Source organism: Elephas maximus, chromosome 2 (genome assembly GCF_024166365.1).
Source record: "Elephas maximus indicus isolate mEleMax1 chromosome 2, mEleMax1 primary haplotype, whole genome shotgun sequence".
Lineage (NCBI taxonomy): Eukaryota > Metazoa > Chordata > Mammalia > Proboscidea > Elephantidae > Elephas > Elephas maximus.
In genome coordinates, this window is record NC_064820.1 from 145,373,663 (window position 1) to 145,393,772 (window position 20,110).

At 38.4% G+C, this 20,110-nt stretch overlaps 1 protein-coding gene across 3 annotated transcripts in view; it reads right to left on the bottom strand.

Moving 5' to 3' along the window:
- Positions 1-20,110, bottom strand: part of KCNN2 (potassium calcium-activated channel subfamily N member 2) — a 160,387-nt gene that overhangs the window by 93,373 nt on the left and 46,904 nt on the right. For 2 of the 3 annotated variants that reach the window (XM_049873643.1, XM_049873644.1), the window contains exon 3: positions 18,331-18,749. The exons of the other annotated variant lie outside the window; for it this stretch is intronic. In XM_049873643.1, coding sequence (XP_049729600.1) covers positions 18,331-18,749 — 419 coding nt within the window. The remainder of the gene's footprint in view (positions 1-18,330; positions 18,750-20,110) is intronic. 3 annotated transcript variants of the gene reach the window in all.

Genomic DNA, 20,110 nt, shown 5'->3' on the forward strand with positions numbered 1-20,110 from the left:
AAGAGAAATGCAATCCCTCATAGTCTAGGAGGCTAGAAGTCCAAATTCTGGGTGTCAGCTCGGGGGGAAGGCTTTTTCTCTCTGTAGGCTCTGGAGGAAGGTCCTGGTCATCAATCTTCCCCAGCTGAAGAGCTCCACAGTACAGGGGCCCTGGGTCCAAAGGACATGCTAGTCTCCTGGCTCGTTTCTTGGTGGTGTGAGGTGCCCATGTCTCTCTGCTCACTTGTCTTTATAGCTCAAGAGATTGGCTTAAAATATAATTTAATCTTGTATGGAGACAGAGAAGGAGAGAGACTCCCATGTGTCTTGTCAGTTTGTCCTACTGTTGGGATTTGCGTGTTGCTGTGATGCTGGAAGCTATACCACTGGTATTCCTCAAGTACCAGTAAGGTCACTCATGGTGGACAGGTTTCAGCTGAGCTTCCCGACTAAAACAGACTAGGAAAAAGGACTCAGCAGTCTACTTCTGAAAAGACTTGGCCAGTGAAAACCTTATGAATAGCAACAGAACACCGTCTGCTATAGTGCTGTAAGATGAGCTCCTCAGGTTGGAAGACACCCAAAATACAACTGGAGAAGAGCTGCCTCCTCAAAGTAGAGTTAGCCTTAATGATGTGGATGGAGTAAAGCTTTTGGGACCTTCATTTGCTGATGTGGCTCAACTCAAAATGAGAAGAAATAGCTGCAAACATCTATTAATAATCGGAACCTGGAATGTATGATGTATGAATCTAAGAAAATTCAAAGTCATCAAAAATGAAATGGAACACACAAACATTGATATCCTAGGCATTAATGAGCTGAAATGGACTGGCATTGGCCATTTTGAATAGGACAGTCATCTGGTCTACTATGCCAGGAATGACAACATGAAGAGGAATGGCGTTGCATTCATCGTCAAAAAGAACATTTTGAGATCTATCCTGAAGTACAACGCGTCAGTGGTAGGCTAATATCCACGCACCTACGAGGAAGAACAGTTAATATGACAAATTTACCCACAAACCACTAAAGCCAAAGATGAAGAAATTGAAGATTTTTACCAACTTCTGCAGTTTGAAGTTGACTGAACATGCAATCAGGGTGCATTGATAATTACTGGAGATTGTAATGCGAAAGTTGGAAACAAAGAAGAAGGATCAGTAGTTGGAAAATATGGCCTTGGTGATAGAAACAACGTCAGAGATCACATGACTGAATTTTGTAAGACCAACGATCTCTTCACTGAAAATTCCTTTTTTTAACCAACATAAACAGCAACTACACATGTGGACCTCATCAGATGGAATACACAGGAATCAAATCGACAACATCTGTGGGAAGAGACCATGGAAATGCTCAATATCATCAGTCAGAACTAGGCCAGGGACTGACTGTGGAACAGACCATCAATTGCTCATATGCAAGATCAAGTTGAAACTGAAGAAAATTAGAACAAGTTCACAAGAGCCAAAGTACAACCTTGAGTATATCCCACCTGAATTTAGAGACCACCTCAAGAACAGATTTGACACATTGAACACTAATGAAGGAAGGCCAGACGAGTTGTGGAATGACATTAAGGACATCATACAGGAAGAAAGCAAGAAGTCATTAAAAAGACAGGAAAGAAAGAAAAGACCAAAATGGATGTCAGAAGAGACTCTGAAACTTGCTCTTGAATGTCGAGTAGCTAAAGCAAAAGGAAAAAATAATGAAGTAAAAGAGTTGAACAGGAGATTTCAAAGGGCAGCCCGAGAAGACAAAGTAAAAATATTATAATCACATGTGCAAAGACCCAGAGATGGAAAAAAAAAAAAGGGAAGAACACACTCTGCATTTTTCAAGCTGAAAGAACTAAAGAAAAAAAAGTCAAGCCTCAAGTTGCAATAATGAAGGATTCTATGGGGAAGATATTAAATGACTCAGGAAGCATACAAAGAAGATGGAAGGAATATACAGAGTCATTATACCAAAAAGAACTGGTCTATGTTCAACCATTTCAGGAGGTACCATATTAGCAGGAATCAATGGTACCGAAGAAGAACTCCAAGCTGCACTGAAGGCATTGGCGAAAAACAAGGCTCCAGGAATTGATGGAATACCAATTGAGATGTTTCAACAAACAGATGCAAATTTGGAAGTACTCACTTGTCTATGCCAAGAAATTTGGAAGACAGCTACCTGGCCAACTGATTGAAAGTGATCTATATTTATGTCTAATCCCAAGAAAGGTGATCCCACTGAACACAGAAATTATTGAACAATATCATTAATATCACACACAAGTAAAACTTTGCTGAAGATCATTCAAAAGCAGCTGCAGCAGTGTATCAACAGGGAGCTGCCTGAAATTCAAGCCAGATTCAGAAGAGGATGGGGAACCAGGGATATCATTGCTGATGTCAGATGGATCCTGGCTGAAAGCAGAGAATACCAGAAAGATGTTTACCTGTGTTTTATTGACTATGCAAAGGCATTTGACTGTGTGGATCATAACAAATTATAGATAATATTGTGAAGAATGGGAATTCCAGAACACTTAATTGTGTTCATAAGGAACCAGTACATAGATTAAGAGGCAGTTGTTGGAACAGAACAAATGGAAACTGCATGGTTTAAAGCCAGGAAAGGTGTGTGTCCTTTCACCATACCTATTCAATCTGTATGCTGAGCAAATAATCCGAGAAATTAGACTATATTAAGAAGGATTGGGCATCAGGAAAGGAGGAAGACTCATTAACAACCTGGGTTATGCAGATGACATAACCTTGCTTGCTGAAAGTGAAGAGGACTGGAAGCACTTACTGATGAAGATCAAAGATCACAACCTTCAGTGTGGATTACATTTCAACATAAAGAAAACAAAAATTCTCACAATTGAACAAATAAGAAACATCATGAAAAATGCAGAAAAGATTGAGGTTGTCAAGGATTTTATTTTACCTGGATTCACAATCAACACCCATGGAAGCTGCAGTCAAGAAATAGAAAGCATTGGGCAAATCTGCTGCAAAAGACCTCTTTAAAGTGTTGAAAAATGAAGACGTTACCTTGGAGGCTAAGGTACGCCTGACCCAAGCCATTGTATTTTCAGTTACCTCCTACACATGTGAAAGCTGGATGATGAATAAGGAAGACCGAAGAAGAACTGATACCTTTGAATTGCAGTGTTGGCCAAGAATATTGAATATACTGTGAACTGCCAAAAGACTGAGCCAATCTGTCTTGGAAGAAGTACAACCAGAATGCTCCCTGGAAGCAAAGATGCTGAGACTACATCTCACATACTATTGGACATGTCAAGAGGAATTAGTTCCTGGAGGAGGATATAATGCCTGGCAAAGTAGAAGGTCAGAGAAAAAGCCGAAGACCCTCAATGAGATTGACTGACACAGTGGCTGCAACAATGGGCTTAAGCATAACAATGATTGTGAGGATGATGCAGGATTGATCAGTGTTTTGTTCTGTGGTACATAGGGTCCCTATGGTTCAAAACGGACTCAATGGCATCTAACAACAACAACAATCCTGTAGATTGAGTCCTGCCTCATTAACATAACTGCCGCAAACCCAGCCTCGTTAATATCACAGAGATAGGATTTACAACACATAGGAAAATCATATGAGATGACAAAATGGTAGACAATCACACACTACTGGGAATCATGGCCTAGGCAAATTTATACATATTTTTGGGACGACACAATTCAATCCACAACACTGGCTAACATCAGTATGACATTTTTACCTATCACTTGAACCAATATTTATATTTGCTTACCGGTCACCAAAAGTACTTTTAGTCCCAAACATGTTGCAGTGATTATTTAAAAATGAAAACAAAGAAACCTCCTGTTATCTGTAATTTATAATATCACATCTTGCTTGAAATGAACTTGACAAAATGATAAGAATGATACTTTAGATCAAAAGTCAGCAAATTTGCTCCATAAAGGGTTAGATAATAAATATGTTAGGCTCTGAGGGCCACAAATGATCTCTATCACATACTCTTCTTTGTTTTGTTTTCTTTTTTCCCAATAATTTAAAAATGTAAAATCTGTTCTTGGCCCGTAGGCCATACAAAAGTAAGTGATGGACCAGATTTGGCCGACGAGTGGTTCCTGGTTAAGATAGCACAGTACACTCTAAAGAATGTTTCCATTTGCTCCATTCTTGCTGCTACTTATCCCCAAAAAATTATCAATAAGAAGTACATGATTAAGCCAATGACCAAACCAGATGAAATCTCTAATAAAAAATAAAAGTAGATAAAGGACCATGAAAAAAATTCTTATGTTATCTTCCAAACAGCCTACTTAGGCCCATTCAGTGATGTGGTTACTTGAAGTTATGATTGTATGAGGACGTTACACCTGGTGGTTTAAAATCCATGATATTTTTTTCCTCAAAAGACTGTGGCGGTGACTCTCAGAAATCCTGCAGACATCGGTAAGCAGTTCTAGAGGCATGCATTTCTAACAGGAGTATTGCTAGGGTTGCCTATTCTTATTAACCAAGCTTTCAGGTAATGCCCATGAAATTAAACAGCAGGATCTAAGTTGAGCAGCTGAGAGAACAAAAGCAGTGATCTTAGAACATGGAAAGTGTCATGAAAGGAAAGATGAGACGCTGTTTTAGGAGGCACCCCTGTACGTTTCTATGCCTCTCTGCACTATGACCTCTGTCACTAACGTCACCTCAGAGCAGGGTTCTCTCTACAAATCCCTGGCAGTCAGCCACACAGTTGCTGAGAGCCCATAAGGCAGCACCCAAGATAAAAGACGGAGAAGCTCTGTCAGAAGTCTGTGTGCTCCAGGAGAATAAGTGGAAACGCTTCCAGGCTGAACACTGAGAAGGGTTTCAAGCGACATTGTACCATGCCTGTCACGTTTCTGTGAGGCCTTCAGGTTTCAGATTTCCGAGACCAATGCTAGACACTAACTGTCTTCAGTCTTCAAAAATTCAGCAAGTACTATTTTAACCCTTGCTTCACAGAAATTTTTAGATTTACACGGAGCTCATCATTAACCTCTGACAAAACAGTAAAATTCTAATTATGTGCAAATGAACCAGTTTCTAAGAGATGATAAAATAAAGACGTAAGAATTTTTTCCATGTTTACTATACATCCCCATTAATGGCCCCTGATGGGCTAAATTTTAGTACATTAAGTCATCCATTATAATCGGCCTCCTATTTTCTAACTGATGGGTAAATATCTGTACAGAAACATCTACCCTACAAATCCTCATGGAGAATCCATATTTGGTGTTGCTCTTGGCTTGGAAGAATTAGAATTGCAAGGTCCTATCTGACCCAGATATTAATGGACTCCACTGGAATCCAGATGGTACTAGATACAGTCTTCATCCTTGAGGAGCCTGGCTCATGTGGGGTTTTGTACCCCATTTGCAAAGGGCTTAGAATACTATTAGCACTCAAAGAATACCTTTAAACTGGAAAGAAAGCCCATCTCCTAACCTAACCCGGCTCAGATAAAAGTTTTGAACATATTGTACCACTGACTACTGATTACAATAATCTTCCTGGCTCTTCTTCAAGCCACATAAAACCTGCCTATCCTGGTACCTTCATTCCTTTTACCATCCAACTGTACAGCATTATGAATCTACCCAAAACACCTGCCCCACAACTATAAATGCCAGTGATCTTGGTAGGCTGAAAGTAAAGAACAGAGATCCAGATAATACAGTAGGTGAAAGGGGGATGAGAGGAAAAACAAAAGCCACCAGTATGATCGCTCAACAGTGGAGAATCTTTAATATAAACACAGGAAAACAAAACCACACAGTAACACCTATGAGCTCCATCAGTACTTAATCTTAGAACTCATTTTAAAAATGAAACAAAACAAAATCTTACCAAACAGCAAAAATCACAGTATTCAGACTACCCTAATAATGTTAGTAAACCTACCTATAAGGAGCCCTGGTAGCACAACGGTTAAGTGCATGGCTGCTAAACAAAAGGTCAGCAGTTCAAACCTACCAGGTATTCCACGGGAGAAAATACCTGCAGCCTGCTCCTGTAAAGACTACAGCCTAGCAAACCCTATGCGGCAGTTCTACTATGTCCTATAGCGTTGCTGTGAGTAGGAACCAGCTCAATGGCATACAACAATACAACAAATTTATATATACTCATCCCCTTCCAGTCACGTACCTGAAACCAAACCCATTGCTGTTGAGTGGATTCTGACTCATAGCGACCCTATAGGACAGATTAGAACTGCCCCACAGAATATCCAAGGAGCAGTTGGTGGATGTGAACTGCCAACCTTTTGGTTAGCATCTGTAGCACCTAATCACTACATCACCAGGGTTTCCTCCAGCCATATAAAGCTAGAAATTCTAAGGGTTGGTCGCCGCTAAACCAGATTAAAACTGGTGACCAAAACTGATCTTTCTGTATAGACGATGTTTCATTTTATAATATTATGCCCTCTGGGACAACAGCATATAACAGATACCCCAAAATAATACCACGTGGGAATTCAAGATGATGCTCCCTAAATCCCTAAAATAGTCTCAGTTTTGTTCAAAAAGTGAGAGCTTATAATCATTAATCCGCCCAATCCTATGAAATATTAGAAGCCATTTCTTTAAAGCACCATGATCACTGAAACAAAAGATACATTCTGCTAATCCAGATGGATCTGAAGTTTATAATTTGTGCCTCACTTTCTGGCTTTCATATTTATAACCCATGATTATCATAGGAGGTTCCATGATTATCATAGAAGGTTTCATAAGAGGATGTAAAGCTAAAACGGTAGATGCCTAAAGTCTATAAAAAACTTATTTTTAAATTACATCTTTATCTGTCAGAATATTAAATATAATTCAATACGACTAAAAAGGTACAGTCTACATGTTAACACATAAAGCTTTCAAAACACTAAATTCGTGAAAGGAGACACGAAAGCAAAGATATTAGGCAGCTGTCACTCAAAAATCTTCTGCCCCCTGAGCCAGTGTGGTATCAAGAATACTTTGTCAAATATCAAAGCCACTGCCCTGTCACTGTGATAGACAGAAAGCACGCTATGGAGAACAGTCAAACAGTGGTTATCTGGATGGGTAGTTGATGGTTACAGCATCACTCCTCCAAGGTGATTTGTGAACTGTCACGAAATCCAGCAAGGTCACACAAAAGGAGGGGGGAGCGTGGTTGTTCACAATCTCTAGGTACACCCTTAAAACTGGGTCAGACATGTTACAAATGTTTGCCCTTGGTCGTGAAGAAAGCTGTGGACAATCAAAACAAAGGATTCCCTCAGCTGTGAGAGGTAAAAAAAGGAATCTTAAAATACTCTAGTTGGTGGCAAGTGAGGAACATCTTCACCCTAAGTGAAAGAATGACAAATATTCTCTGGGCTTCATTTTCATGACTACTACAGTCATCAAAGCAATGCAAGAAGAACTGGGAAAAAAAAAAATTTTTTTTTAACATAGAGTTGAAAAATAATCTCCCTTGCTCCTTCCTCTCTTTCTAGTTACTAGAAAAAAGAGGTTACTAGGAAGGCACAACTTCAAGGTAGGAAAGAGCAGCAAAGCAATGCATATGGAGCAGAAAACTTCACAAGGGAGTCAGGTCTCAGAGAGCTCACAGTCCCCTGGGTACGTGTAGCTGGCTTTTTCCCTGTATGGCTTTGAGAAGTAAGATGAGACTGATTTACAGAACGCCAAGTCTACATGGCATCGGGACATTAAGAAAAACACAAGTATGAGAATGAAAAGAAAAGCCACAAACAGGAGAAAATATCTGCAAATCATATATCTGACAAAGGACTGGTAACCTGAATATATAAAGAATACTTACAATTTAATAAGAAGACAAATGGTCTGATTCAAAAATGGGCAAAAATGTCAATAGACATTTTACTAAAAAGATATACAATGGTTAATCACATGAAAAGAGGTTCACCATCATTAGTCATTTGAGAATCACTAATTACAACTACAATAAGATATCACTTCACACCCATTACAGTGGCTACACCAAGACTGTAAATGTATATACACACATTTAATTAAATTGATAGCATGGGAGAAAGAAAACTGGCAATGCCAACTGTTGGTGAAAATGTGATGTAACTAGAATCTCACACATTGCTGACGGGAATGTAAAATTGTGCAGCCACTCCTAAATGTCTGCCTAAGAGAAATGAAAACGTATGTCTGTACAGAACTTCTGTACAAACAGCAGCATTATTCATAGCAGCCAAAACAAGAAATAACCTAGATGTTCATCAACTGGTGAATGGATGAAAAACTTGTGGTATATCCTTACAAAAGACTACTACTCACCAATAAAAAGGAACAAATCCATATCGTTACGCTAAGTTAAAAAAGCCATATGCAAAAGACTACCTATTATCTGATTCCATTTACAAGAAATGCTCAGAAATCTCTAGAGGCAGAAAGCTTGTTAGTGGTGATCTGGGACTGGAGGAGGGACTGCAAATGGACTTGAGGATCTTTTGACAGGATGGAACTGTTCTAAAACTGAATTGTGGTGAAAGTGGTACGGTTCTATACATTTACAAAAACACTGAATTGTGTACTTAAAATGGGCAAATTTTGAGCATTCAATTCTTCAGTATTATATTTTAATAAAGTGGTTTTTAAAAAAGAAAACCACAATAATAATATATATTTTTTTAACATTAGCCAAAAACTATGATGAGACTCTGCATGAAGTTGTTTGATTCCTGTATTTATTCACCAAACATTTACTGAATAATGACCATGTACTCAAAATGGCTTTGACTTTACCACCATGTGAAGTTTAAATATCAGATGACTGGGCCTTTTCCAATAACCCTAGGAAGCTGGCAGTGATCAGACTATTTACAAATCCATGGGATTTTGAATCAGGGACAACACAGGGTGAGAACTGGCAGAGTAGGAATGTTCAAGGACTGACACTCCCCTCCTGGTGCCTCGGGAATCTCAGTAGACTAGATACGGCTTTACGAGGCTGGCAAGCTACGGAGAAGTCACTGGTCCAGTCCTTCCTAGTGAGTCAATCCAAGCGGCCCTCCTGACAAAAAGGAGGTGCTCTACAACCCAGCGACAGCTCTGGGAAACAATTCTAAAATCCACCACTTTCCCTAATTTAAATCTTGTAATACCAAGCAATCCATTAACATGTACTAAGGTTATAAAAGTTTAACATTATAGTAGAAAGCAGATTTGTCCAAACTCAGTGAATGTTCAAATTTTGTGTGTTTTATTACATGCAGGGGCACTTTTTTTTTTTGCCTTGAATTTCTTTTGTTATTTTAATACTATTTTGGAATAAAAACCCTAACCAAGCCTGCTGCAGTCCAGTCGATTCCAACTCATAGCGACCCTACAGGATACAGTAGAAATGCCCCATAGGGTTTCCAAGGAGCAGCTGGTAGATTCGAACTGCTGACCTTTTGGTTAGCAGCCGAGCTCTTAACCACTGCATCACCAGGCCAATAAAACATACAAAATTTAAAAAGAAATAGAATCCCCAAATCTGCAGGCAAGTAGGCAATACTTCAGTCCCCTTGAATCACACCCTATTTACGTCTAAGAAATTTACTCGTTTTCTTAAAGACAAAATGGTTTGGAAGTCAGAACATCTATATTTAGATTTTAGGTTTTTTCTTTTTATCTGGCACACTGCTTCTGAAGCTGGAGAGCCCAAAGTTGCTACAAAGGATTGCACATACACACCTTGTCTAATGTACTATATGGAGGATTCACAGAATTTCCAAAGTCAGAAGACACGCAGGTCTAATAAAAAGAAAAACACCAAAACCGTTGCCGTCAAGTTGATTCTGACTCACAGGGACTCTATCGGACAGAGCAGAACTGCCCCATAGTCTTTCCAAGGCTGTAAGCTTTGCCGAAGCAGATTGCCACATCTTTCTCCCAAGGAGCAGCTGGTGGGTTCAAACCACCAACCTTCCGGTTAACAGTGAGCACTTAACCATTGCGCCACCACAGCTTCAGTGCAGGGCCTATAGTCCATAACATTTGTACATGAGGATGGATGGCAGGATGGGAAGGACTGTAGGTTGGATTCCTGAGCTGTTTGGCTTCTTGTTTTTTTGCTTGAATATAATCACTGATGGTATTTTCAAGCTGCACTCTTCAGGCCAGGATCTCAAAGCACTTTGCCAACAAACATTAATCCTCATTGTTCTCTCAGGAGCTACACCAAAAAACAAATCACTGTCCGCATAGGAATGAAAAGAAAATTGAGCTTGAGAGTATTGGCTTCTTTCCTTAAGACTTTAACGGCTAATTTATTTGCCAAACATTATACTGAGCATTGATGCTTTGCAAGTCACAGATGTGTGATGAATGCTTTCAAACTGCCGACTTTCCTAACTTGAAAGGGCCCATTTTAAAGTTGTGACTAATTTATGAGCCTGAAAATGCTATATCTGTACGTATGAATCAGACCCTGGAAGTATATGTTTACAAAGTATTACATTACCATCAACCACGAATTACAAATCCATTGATGAAATGCTTAGAGTTTACTTAGCAACAGCTGAAACTTGAAGTGGTAAGAAATAATCTAATTATCCTGTATACTGTAATAAATCAAGGTGCCAGGAGGATGCTTCCCCAGCACTGCAATGTGTATTTTATGGCTACTTTTGCAACTATTGAAACTTGATCACAAGTGACATGTTTCAAATGTAAGTAAATTAACAGGAAATAACGGTTAAGTGCTTGAAAAGGAGTAGGACTCTTCGTGAGTCTTCTAAATATATGAAATAAAATCATGGATGGCAGACCAAGAGAATGAGCTTGGATTCTAAAATGTAGCCCTCCATTTGGTTCTCCTACGTTAATCAAATACATAAATAGACAGATATGCACACACATATATACATATATATACACACACAAACACACACACACAAATCAATCACACACAAAAATAGAACAAGAATTTCAGATCCAATGTATCTCTCCCTCCTTGAAAAATTGGCTAATATCAAATAAAAAGGTAAAAACTAAGATTCTTTGAAATGAGGAGCTTGACATTTAGAACGAACCCAGGTCAGTTAAGTAGTCTAAACAGAGTTTATCACATATTGAAGCTTGAAGTTCAGCTTTATTTAAAACCATGCTCTATATTTTTGTTGTTGTTAGCTGCCACAGAGTCAGACGCCAACTCAGAGCGACCCCACGCACAACAGTCAATCCCATGAGGAGCAGCGGGTTGAACCTTTGTGATCCGCAGGGCTTTCATTAGCTGATTTTAGGAAGCAGATCACCAGGCCTTTCTTCCTATTCTGTCTCAGTCTGGAACCGTCACTGAAACCTGTTTAGCATCATAGCAACACTCAAGCCTCCACTGAATGGAAGTAATAAATGTACATTAACTTAGAGTAACAGACTTGAACCTAGTCATAAAAAGGTATCTATTGCAATACTAAATTTTCTAGTTGTAAACTATCACCCAATTTTTGGTTTTATTAGTTCTCAGGATTACGGTTATTCATTTTACCTTAGTATCTATAAAACTGAGAAGCTACTCAATCCCATATTCTATAGAAAGTGTAACCCCAAATCATACATTCTTTATGAATTGATGCTAAGAGGATCGAAGCCCTTCTAGATACAAAAGAGGATATTCTCATCCTGTAAGAGCTTTCCTTAGAAACTCATTCATAATACTGATGTCAGAAGACACAACCAATCTTTGAGCTAATGCAGCCATTTTATATGAAGATTCTATTGATTGTAGTTTTATTACGGGACATGATTTGACTGTAATATTCCACAATATACCACGTAATAATAAGGTAGGTTTCACCTATATTTCAGAAATCACCTTACATGCAATAAAAAAGTACAACGTAGAATATTAATAATGATGTAGTCTAAAAAAAATATGTAAGTCTAACTGGATTATTCTAACGGAAGAAAAAAAAAGTAGTTTTAAGACACTGAATATTAAACTAAAATCACACCTGAAACTGAGTTGTATTCCTCAGGTTGTTTTTCACCCCCATTTGAAACATACACACCAGGCTGATTTTAATCTGTTAATTTTTAATGATGAAAAGAATTCATCCTTAATCCATTTTAATGGATTAAGAATCCATTTTAATGTAGCTTTAGAAATAGAAGCTTTTCAAAACAAGTTCCATTGTTTGCTTCTCCCGTTTTTCTACCTCCAGAAAGCGCAAATCATTCTCGAATAATTTTCAGAAAGTTTACCCTCTTAACTGAGGCCGATTAGTTAATGCATATTTAAACATCCTTAAAGATAAAACAATGGGATGAATAAGAAGAACAAGTTTCTTTGGCCACTGATGTCCTAATTAAATGAGTCTTTTCCAGCAACAAAAATAGTACCTACCATCTTTAGTTGGTTATACATTATCTTCTGCTTGGTAAGGCTGTCATCAAAATTCCTAGCTCACCTTTTACCTCTCTTTCCTCTCCATCCTAATTCCTCCTCCCTCCTGTCATAAACCTCAATGTCAAAAAAGAAATGAATATATCGAACAAAGAAACAAATTCCCCAGCAGTGGAGGAGACTGCAAACCCTTTCTAGCTCTGAGACTTCAGGATTGATGCATGCCAACCTTGTGCCCAGAAGACATGGCCAAGTAAATGCTTTTTCTCCCTCTTGGGAGATTCCCAGTGCATAGGCACATATTAAATGCTCTAAGAACTCTTGTAGTAAAACCAAACACAAACATTCTTTACTTTTGTGTAACACAGCACTGACCCACAATATCCAGTCCCACCTCTTGCAAAGACAGCCACTCACCTTCCTCAGAAAGTGTCCAGTGAAACACACTTTCAGTGGAACACATGCCTTTAACATCTTCACAAAACTAGAGAGGCATCAAAAGGTATGAGTCAGGACTGGATAATTACTGATTTTCAGGACACCAAGCTTTGGGGTCTAGGTTTCTTCCAAGACATACATGTTCATGAAATTTCTCCTACCACAGCTCCATTAAACTCCTTGGCCTGGGACTCAGTAAACATAACACATTCAACAGGACCAGGCCACACCTCCCAGGCTGCTTCACAACAGAGTTTTCTTCTTGGTCCTGAAGTCTGAACTCAACACAAGGCCAAACCACAGAGAAAATGGATTACTGCCCTCTGGTCTGGGGCAGCTTCCTCTTGCCAAATGTAGGCAGCAGAAATCATGTCAGATAATCTGAACTCATTCTTGTCACACACTATGCTTCTTCCTGTCACTCACCAAAAACAACAAAAATAAAATAAAATAACTTTTTATTACTCACAACCAAAACCCCACTGCTGTCAAGTCCATTCTGACTCATGGTGACCCCACAGGGTTTCCAAGGCTGTAAATCTCTACAGAAGGAGACTGCCCCATCTTTCTCCCACAGAGCCACCGGCGGTTTGCGAACAACAGACCTTTTTGGTTAGCAATGGATCCACTTTAACCACTGTGCCACCAGGGCTCCTTTTATTACTTACAGGTAAATTAGATACACATGATAGATGCCTCTGATAGGATACTCTCCCCATTGGTGGAGGATATGTTCCAGAATCTCTGACAGGATCGGAAAATGCTGTGTGCTCCATGGAAGAAGAAGGATGGGTTTGAAACACCAAACTTCTCCAAAAAGTCATATGCCTCTCTCAGAAGTTCTCTTTTGAAAATATTTTTAGTTGTCTTCAAATTAACTAGGAAGAGTATTTCTATCAGGTATGAGTCCCCTTTTAATGTGAGAGGATGCTTGAAGCAAAGACTGACAGGTGGTGTTCCTCAAATTCAAATTCCAAAACCAAAGAAACAGAAGAGTTTTGTGTTGTATTAAGAATCAGAAACTTTACAGAACAAAAGAAGGGAGAAAAAAGCAGCCAGAAAATAAACATCCAAGAAATTGTCAGATGCTGGTGACATCATGTTCAAAATTACAATTTTGTGAAAAACTATTTTTCACAGCTTCGTATCTTATATGGCACAACCTGGAGATTTCGTGCAGCAAAATGAGAAGTTTGGTGATATAACAAATATGGAAAATTTTCTACTATCACAATACTGGCTAATGATTTTTTTTTTCTTCATACATTTCTACAATCATAAAATATCACCTTTGGTAGGAGTGAGCTTATCACACCATTTAGTTTGCCGATGAAGAAACCAAGGCAAAAAGAAGCAGTGTGGTTGTTGGCCTGAGGTCACTCAACCCTAAATTACCAAACTAGGACTAAATCCTGGGATCCCAACCTAGAGTCAGCAACGCCCCAGCATACCACTGATTTGTTCTCTTTATGTAACTGCTGGCTACAGATTCTTGATAAGAAATGGACAATTTTCACTTCTTATAGGGTCACTATGAGTCAGAATCGACTCGACAGCACTGGGTTTGGTTTGGTTTGGGGTACTGCCTCCTTATATGAAAACAGAAATGGTCCATCATTTACCAGTCTGTGCATGCTAACACATACACATAAATTTGGGCTGCCCCAGCTTGCCTGAGGCTTTGTACACTTAGTGACAATGGGCTAAAACAGTTACAATGAACCATTTTTGAAAATTTTGGCCTGGGCACAATTTTGAGGCTATTTTGATTGACTCTTGGAAAGCAGATGCATGAGAAAACACCTGCAGAGACGTACATATTTTTAAACTATGCTTTTACCCCACCATTACACTCTTTTGCAAATTGTAAATTAAGGGTAATCTTTATAACCTAAATAAGTAGATCTACTGAAGTCTTCCATATTTATTCTTCAAAGTTATAGGTACATCTGCTCCAGAAAATATCATAAGCCTCTAAATATCATGATTGCTAGGAAACAAAGCATTACCATAAGGAGTAGACCTTTCTTTAAAAAGAAACGATTAAACTTCAAATTCTGTAATTATGCAGCGAAGTTCTAAAAACGGTGCTTCAGATACACGATAATAAAAACTAGTCACTACAGAATTTCCTGTTAAAGCAGATGAACTCAACAAACCTGCCAGCATCAGCAATCCCTTTTAAAAAAAAAAAAAAATTAGACTCCCTAAAATGAGTATAAATAATTTTAAAACAAACCAAAAAAAAAGGCATAAATCCCCATAAGGGCAACAAAAATAAGTGACAAGACAGTATCAAAGAAGCTAGGAAATAGATGGACAAGTGATAATGGACTTACCTGACTTGAGGAAGCTGAATGCTAGAGCAACAGAGAACACCCAAGCGGCAGCCATATTTACAGTGGGGCCCAACTCCCTCACCAAAGACTCAGGAATTGTTGACACCTGTACCTCCTTGAAAGTGGGGGTAATAATACAGTGTCAAATGGGAGGGCAGGTTAAAGACTGCATAAAAGCTGTTGGAATCCTAGGGTCCTTCTTCCACTCTGTGTGGCTGGATAATTGCCTTTTCCCAACCTGGCATCGTTTGGAAATTTATTGCCTAAAGAGGGTAAAACACAAGGTTTGTGGACTACAGTGTACTAAATGCAGCAGATAGCAGGACTGCTGTACTGAAACCGGACAGTGAGTAAATGGCTACATATTAACTGTTGAACCAGTTGCCTTGGCAACCCCATGTGTGTCACAGTAGAACTGTCCTGCATAGGGTTTTCAACAGCTGATTTTTCAGAAGATCTCCAGGTCTTTCTTCCAAGGCACCTCTGGGTGGACTCCAACCTCCAGCCTTTCAGTTAGCAGCCAAGTGTGGTAAACATTTGCACCACCGAGGGACTCCTTATTAACTGTTGAGATTTCTTCTTTCCCTTGTCTTTCAATTATCAGGGTGATGTCATGAGGTTTCTACCCTCATGACAGTAGTAAAGCTTTCTCTTGTGTTGACCAGATTGTCCACAGAAAATATAAAGTATGTAACGATACTGAAATCAGTGTTTTGTGCCCCACAATCGCCCTTTAGTGAAGTCCACATCCAAGGAACCCCAGATACGCCCAAAATCTTCAATCAGCTCTTTAGTGCCCCACTCACAAGAATAAGCAGACAGCCAAGGATATCTAAACATTTAAGAAAAAACTCAACATAGAACCCAAAACTAACTGAAAAATTTATCTTCAGGGGAAGGAACAAAAAACATACAAGGAGAAAAAACTGTCAAAAAGTCTTACTAACAACTCCAGAGAAATAAAATAATACATCTATGAAATAAAAGCATGGTGGTATTTAAAAAAAGAGCATTCAGAGATAAAAAATGAGATACTAGAATTAATATAAATTTTTTTTATAGTAGAGATAAAATCTCAATAGAAAGTGTGGAATACAAAATTTCTCATAACAGAGCAAAACCAGAGATGGAAAAATAGTACAAAACGAAGGTAAGAAAATTAATATAAATGGGCCAATATCCACATAACAAAAAACTGAAAATAAAATCACTAAATAACTTAAGAAACTTCCCAATAACTGATGGTCATGAATTACAAGATTAAAAAGTCCCACAAAATTCCCAGTACAATGGATTAAGTAAGATGAATCCTTGTGCAATTTTAAAACAGATCTCAAAAGCTTCCTGAAAGGATGAAAAATGAGAATGGCATTAACTGCTAGACCTTAGGAGCCAGAGGACAAAATTTTGAAAGTGATTTCCATTTTGGAGTTTTATATCCAGCCCGATTATCAATTAAATATGAGAGAAGAATAGAGTATTTTTCCATTTGTAGAAGGCCTCAAAAAAACCACAACTCTCACACACTACTCTTTCTCTAGAAGCTACTGGGGATGAATTCTGTCAAAATGATGGAATACATGAAGAAAGTGGGAGGAAAAAAAGGGCCAAAGCAAAAAGGGTACTCAACATAGAAGCCAGCCAAAGAAAATCCCCAAGATGAAGCAGCAGCTCAGAAAGTACAAGAACTATTTCTAAAAAAGAAGTCGAAATTTATACATTGTGTAATATATTTTAATATATTAAAAGGTTATTTACATAATCTGGGAGAATTCAAAGATGATTTAGTGATATATATACAGGAAAATAAGCAAATGAAAAACTGAGAAAACTAAACAAATAAAAATCAGACAATTATTAATTCCAGAGGAAATGAAAAGACATGCAGGAAAAGCAAAAAGATTATAATATAGTATACTGTTTGGCTACAAATGCTATTTACATAGCCATAATAATGTAACCACTGAATATAAATCATTGGTATTTAACTTACTGGGACGATGGGGATAGAAATTATTTGGTGGGGGATCTGAAAAAGGGGTGTGTGCATGTATGCGAAAGTAAACAGAAAAGTCAACTTCCACAGTGGGAGGTCAAAAGATAGTTCAAAACTACAAAATCAAGACGTAGCAAGATAAGTACTTTTATTTAGAAATGTGGAGAGCAATTACCAAAGCAAGGGGCTAAAATAATTTAAAGTGACTGCTCCGGGAAAGCAGGGATTACTTTGTGGCGGAGGGGTTGTGGGTTTGCTCTTTTTTTGCAATAACTCTGATACAGATTTTTTTTGCTCTTTGAACTATGTGTATGTATAACTTTGGTTTTAAAAAATTAAACTAAAAAAAAAAAACAAAACTGGCTACTACAAAGACCAGCATCTGAACATTCAGCAGTCGTAGAAAACTTCTACAACATTCCAATCTCTGTTGCAAATTTGAACAGGAATTTTCTTAACCAAGGTCGTAATGAGTGTTTTCCACCCCTCATTATAATAGAGTTCCTCTGTTTATGTCACAAATCCATTTTTGTTGGTTTGTTAAAACCTAAGTTAACATTCCTGATACTATACTGATTAACTCCGACTCACTCCACAGCTCCCGGATCCTGAGAATGTGTGTCTAGCTCTAGATGCTAGAGCTCTTCAGACTGTAAAACAAATACACACTGCTTCTTTTCACTGATATTTAAAAGTTTAATAAAATCTAATTCACATATCCGCAAAATAGTTTGCCAGATAATCACAGGAACACAATTATGGATAGGCACTAAAATCAACAAACCACTTGGAGATACTGCCTAACATTCAGATATCCTGCATCACCCCTTTTCCCCTGGACTTCTCTCTCAGCCATAACCAATCCGCCACCAAAATGTCTCAGGATTACCATTAAACAAAGGTTTCCAATGGAAGCCTGCTGCACAATTTCCAGGTCTCCAAATTCTGACAGATTATAAAGGTAGCCCCCTATTGAAAACTGACCAAATTACAAAGAAAAACACACAATCATGAAGGCATTTCTCTATGCGAAGGTCTTGAAAGTTTTGTCACAGTCATTAAAAAAAAAAAAACTCATTAGAGAACCCAAAATTTTCAGGCACTATGTGCCTGAAATCTAAAATGTGTTCTCCATTTTAGAGGACACCATATGGCAGATTATGTTCTCAGGAAAAGAAACAAACTTACCTTTCACAAGCTCGGACAGTCCATGCGGCAATTATCCATAATGAGATACTAAAAACCAAGAGTACAGTTCCTGGGCATATAGTCATTAAAGTCTTCATAACAAAACGCGTATTGAAGTTTATCTTATTAAGTGCTCCAATGCTTCTAGAGGAGGCATCAGTGAAAAGTTTGCTATGTAAAAGCATGACTCTGGCAATCAGATAGAGTCTTAAGAACATTGGTATAGATAAAATAATATCCACATCAGCGGTGGTTGTGGATGGGGCATAGGAGAAGGCAAGCCGGGCCGTCCATGTGAACGTATAATTCCCAGGTATGGGATGAATAGCACACACCAGTATTTCCAAGCAGATGAAGAAAATACGCTCATAAGTCATGGCTATTCTCCAGTCATCTGCTCCATTGTCCACCATGAACAACTGAAAAAATAAAGTAGAAAATCAGCTTCAGTATGGCATGAATGGTCCACAAGTGTTAGTGCAGATTTTTAAATTACACAACAGATGACTTTAGCAATCATGGCAAGCTAAAGGTTATAATTTTTAAATGCCAGCCAGGTACACTGTTTTTAAGAAAATAGTATTGGCACAGACGGAGAACTACTTTTTTGTAAAAATTTAAAATAAAAACTTGCTACATAGGAGCTGAAATTATTTTGGAGTCCATGCTCTTGGGCAATTATGTAAGTAAACATCATTTTAAAATAAGGGGCTTGGGCCTATCAGTAATGAGATCCCCCTTTCAACGAAGTCAGAGATAAACTTGCCTTATAACAGGTTATTCTCTTTATAGGTCTAGATTTAAACACTTACACAATTTTAACTATATTTTCTACGAAATTTATTTAAGAGTGTCTCTGCAATCAGTTGTAACCTATAACGTACAACACATGACTGTCCTTACAGGAAATCTTATTCTTGGCTTCAGGGAAAACCACAAGAGACCACAGAGGAATATGGTAGAAACATTTTTTCCAGCTTCCCCATGACCACTTTATTTTCTATCGCCTTTCTTCTGCTCTCCCTTAGCCTTCCCTTGTATTCAGTCTTTCTTTCTTTAATAATGATTCCTTCATCTCATTTATCTTTTTTTCATACCACAAACAAAGAAAACAAAAAAGGAAGGAAAAAAAAAAAAGAGAGAAAATGAAAAAAACTAAAGAGTGAGAGGCTTCCTTGGCTTTTCTGTAAACAAGTCCAGGCCCTGGCAGTCCGTAAACAACCAGAGGCATTTGGAAGTGTGCCTTGTGGGGGCTATTGGCATTTAGGGCCAGGAAGCAGGGGTGCCAGCTATTCTGAGAAGCTGGGAAAGCCCCACGCACAAGGAAGGCCTATCTACTCAAAATGCCAATAGTGCTCCCCCACTGAGAAACACTGTATATTCTTTCCCTTTTGGTAAGCAGCTGACTTAAGTAAAAAGATGAGATGAAGGCAACCCACAAGACAGCAGCGCATTCTCCGGCAAGTGAATCACAAAGGGCAAGGATGCTGGCAGAGCAGACTTTCCACATGGTTGGAGGCTAGGTACTCCCCTCTTTTGGAGTCAGGACAGTAATTCTTCCATCATTATACTGTTAGAAATTCCCATTTCAGGTTAATTATTCTGTAGTTTATAGCTACTTCCCATGCTATTTTTCAATGTGGTTTCTGCCATCAGTGCTACTTTGCAAGGATAGGAATTTCATGACAAAAATAGTCACTTAGGTCAAGGAGATAGAGAACTAGCAGACTCTCTAATCATAACCATATAGAAATTTGGACAAATTAAGTTATAATAATAA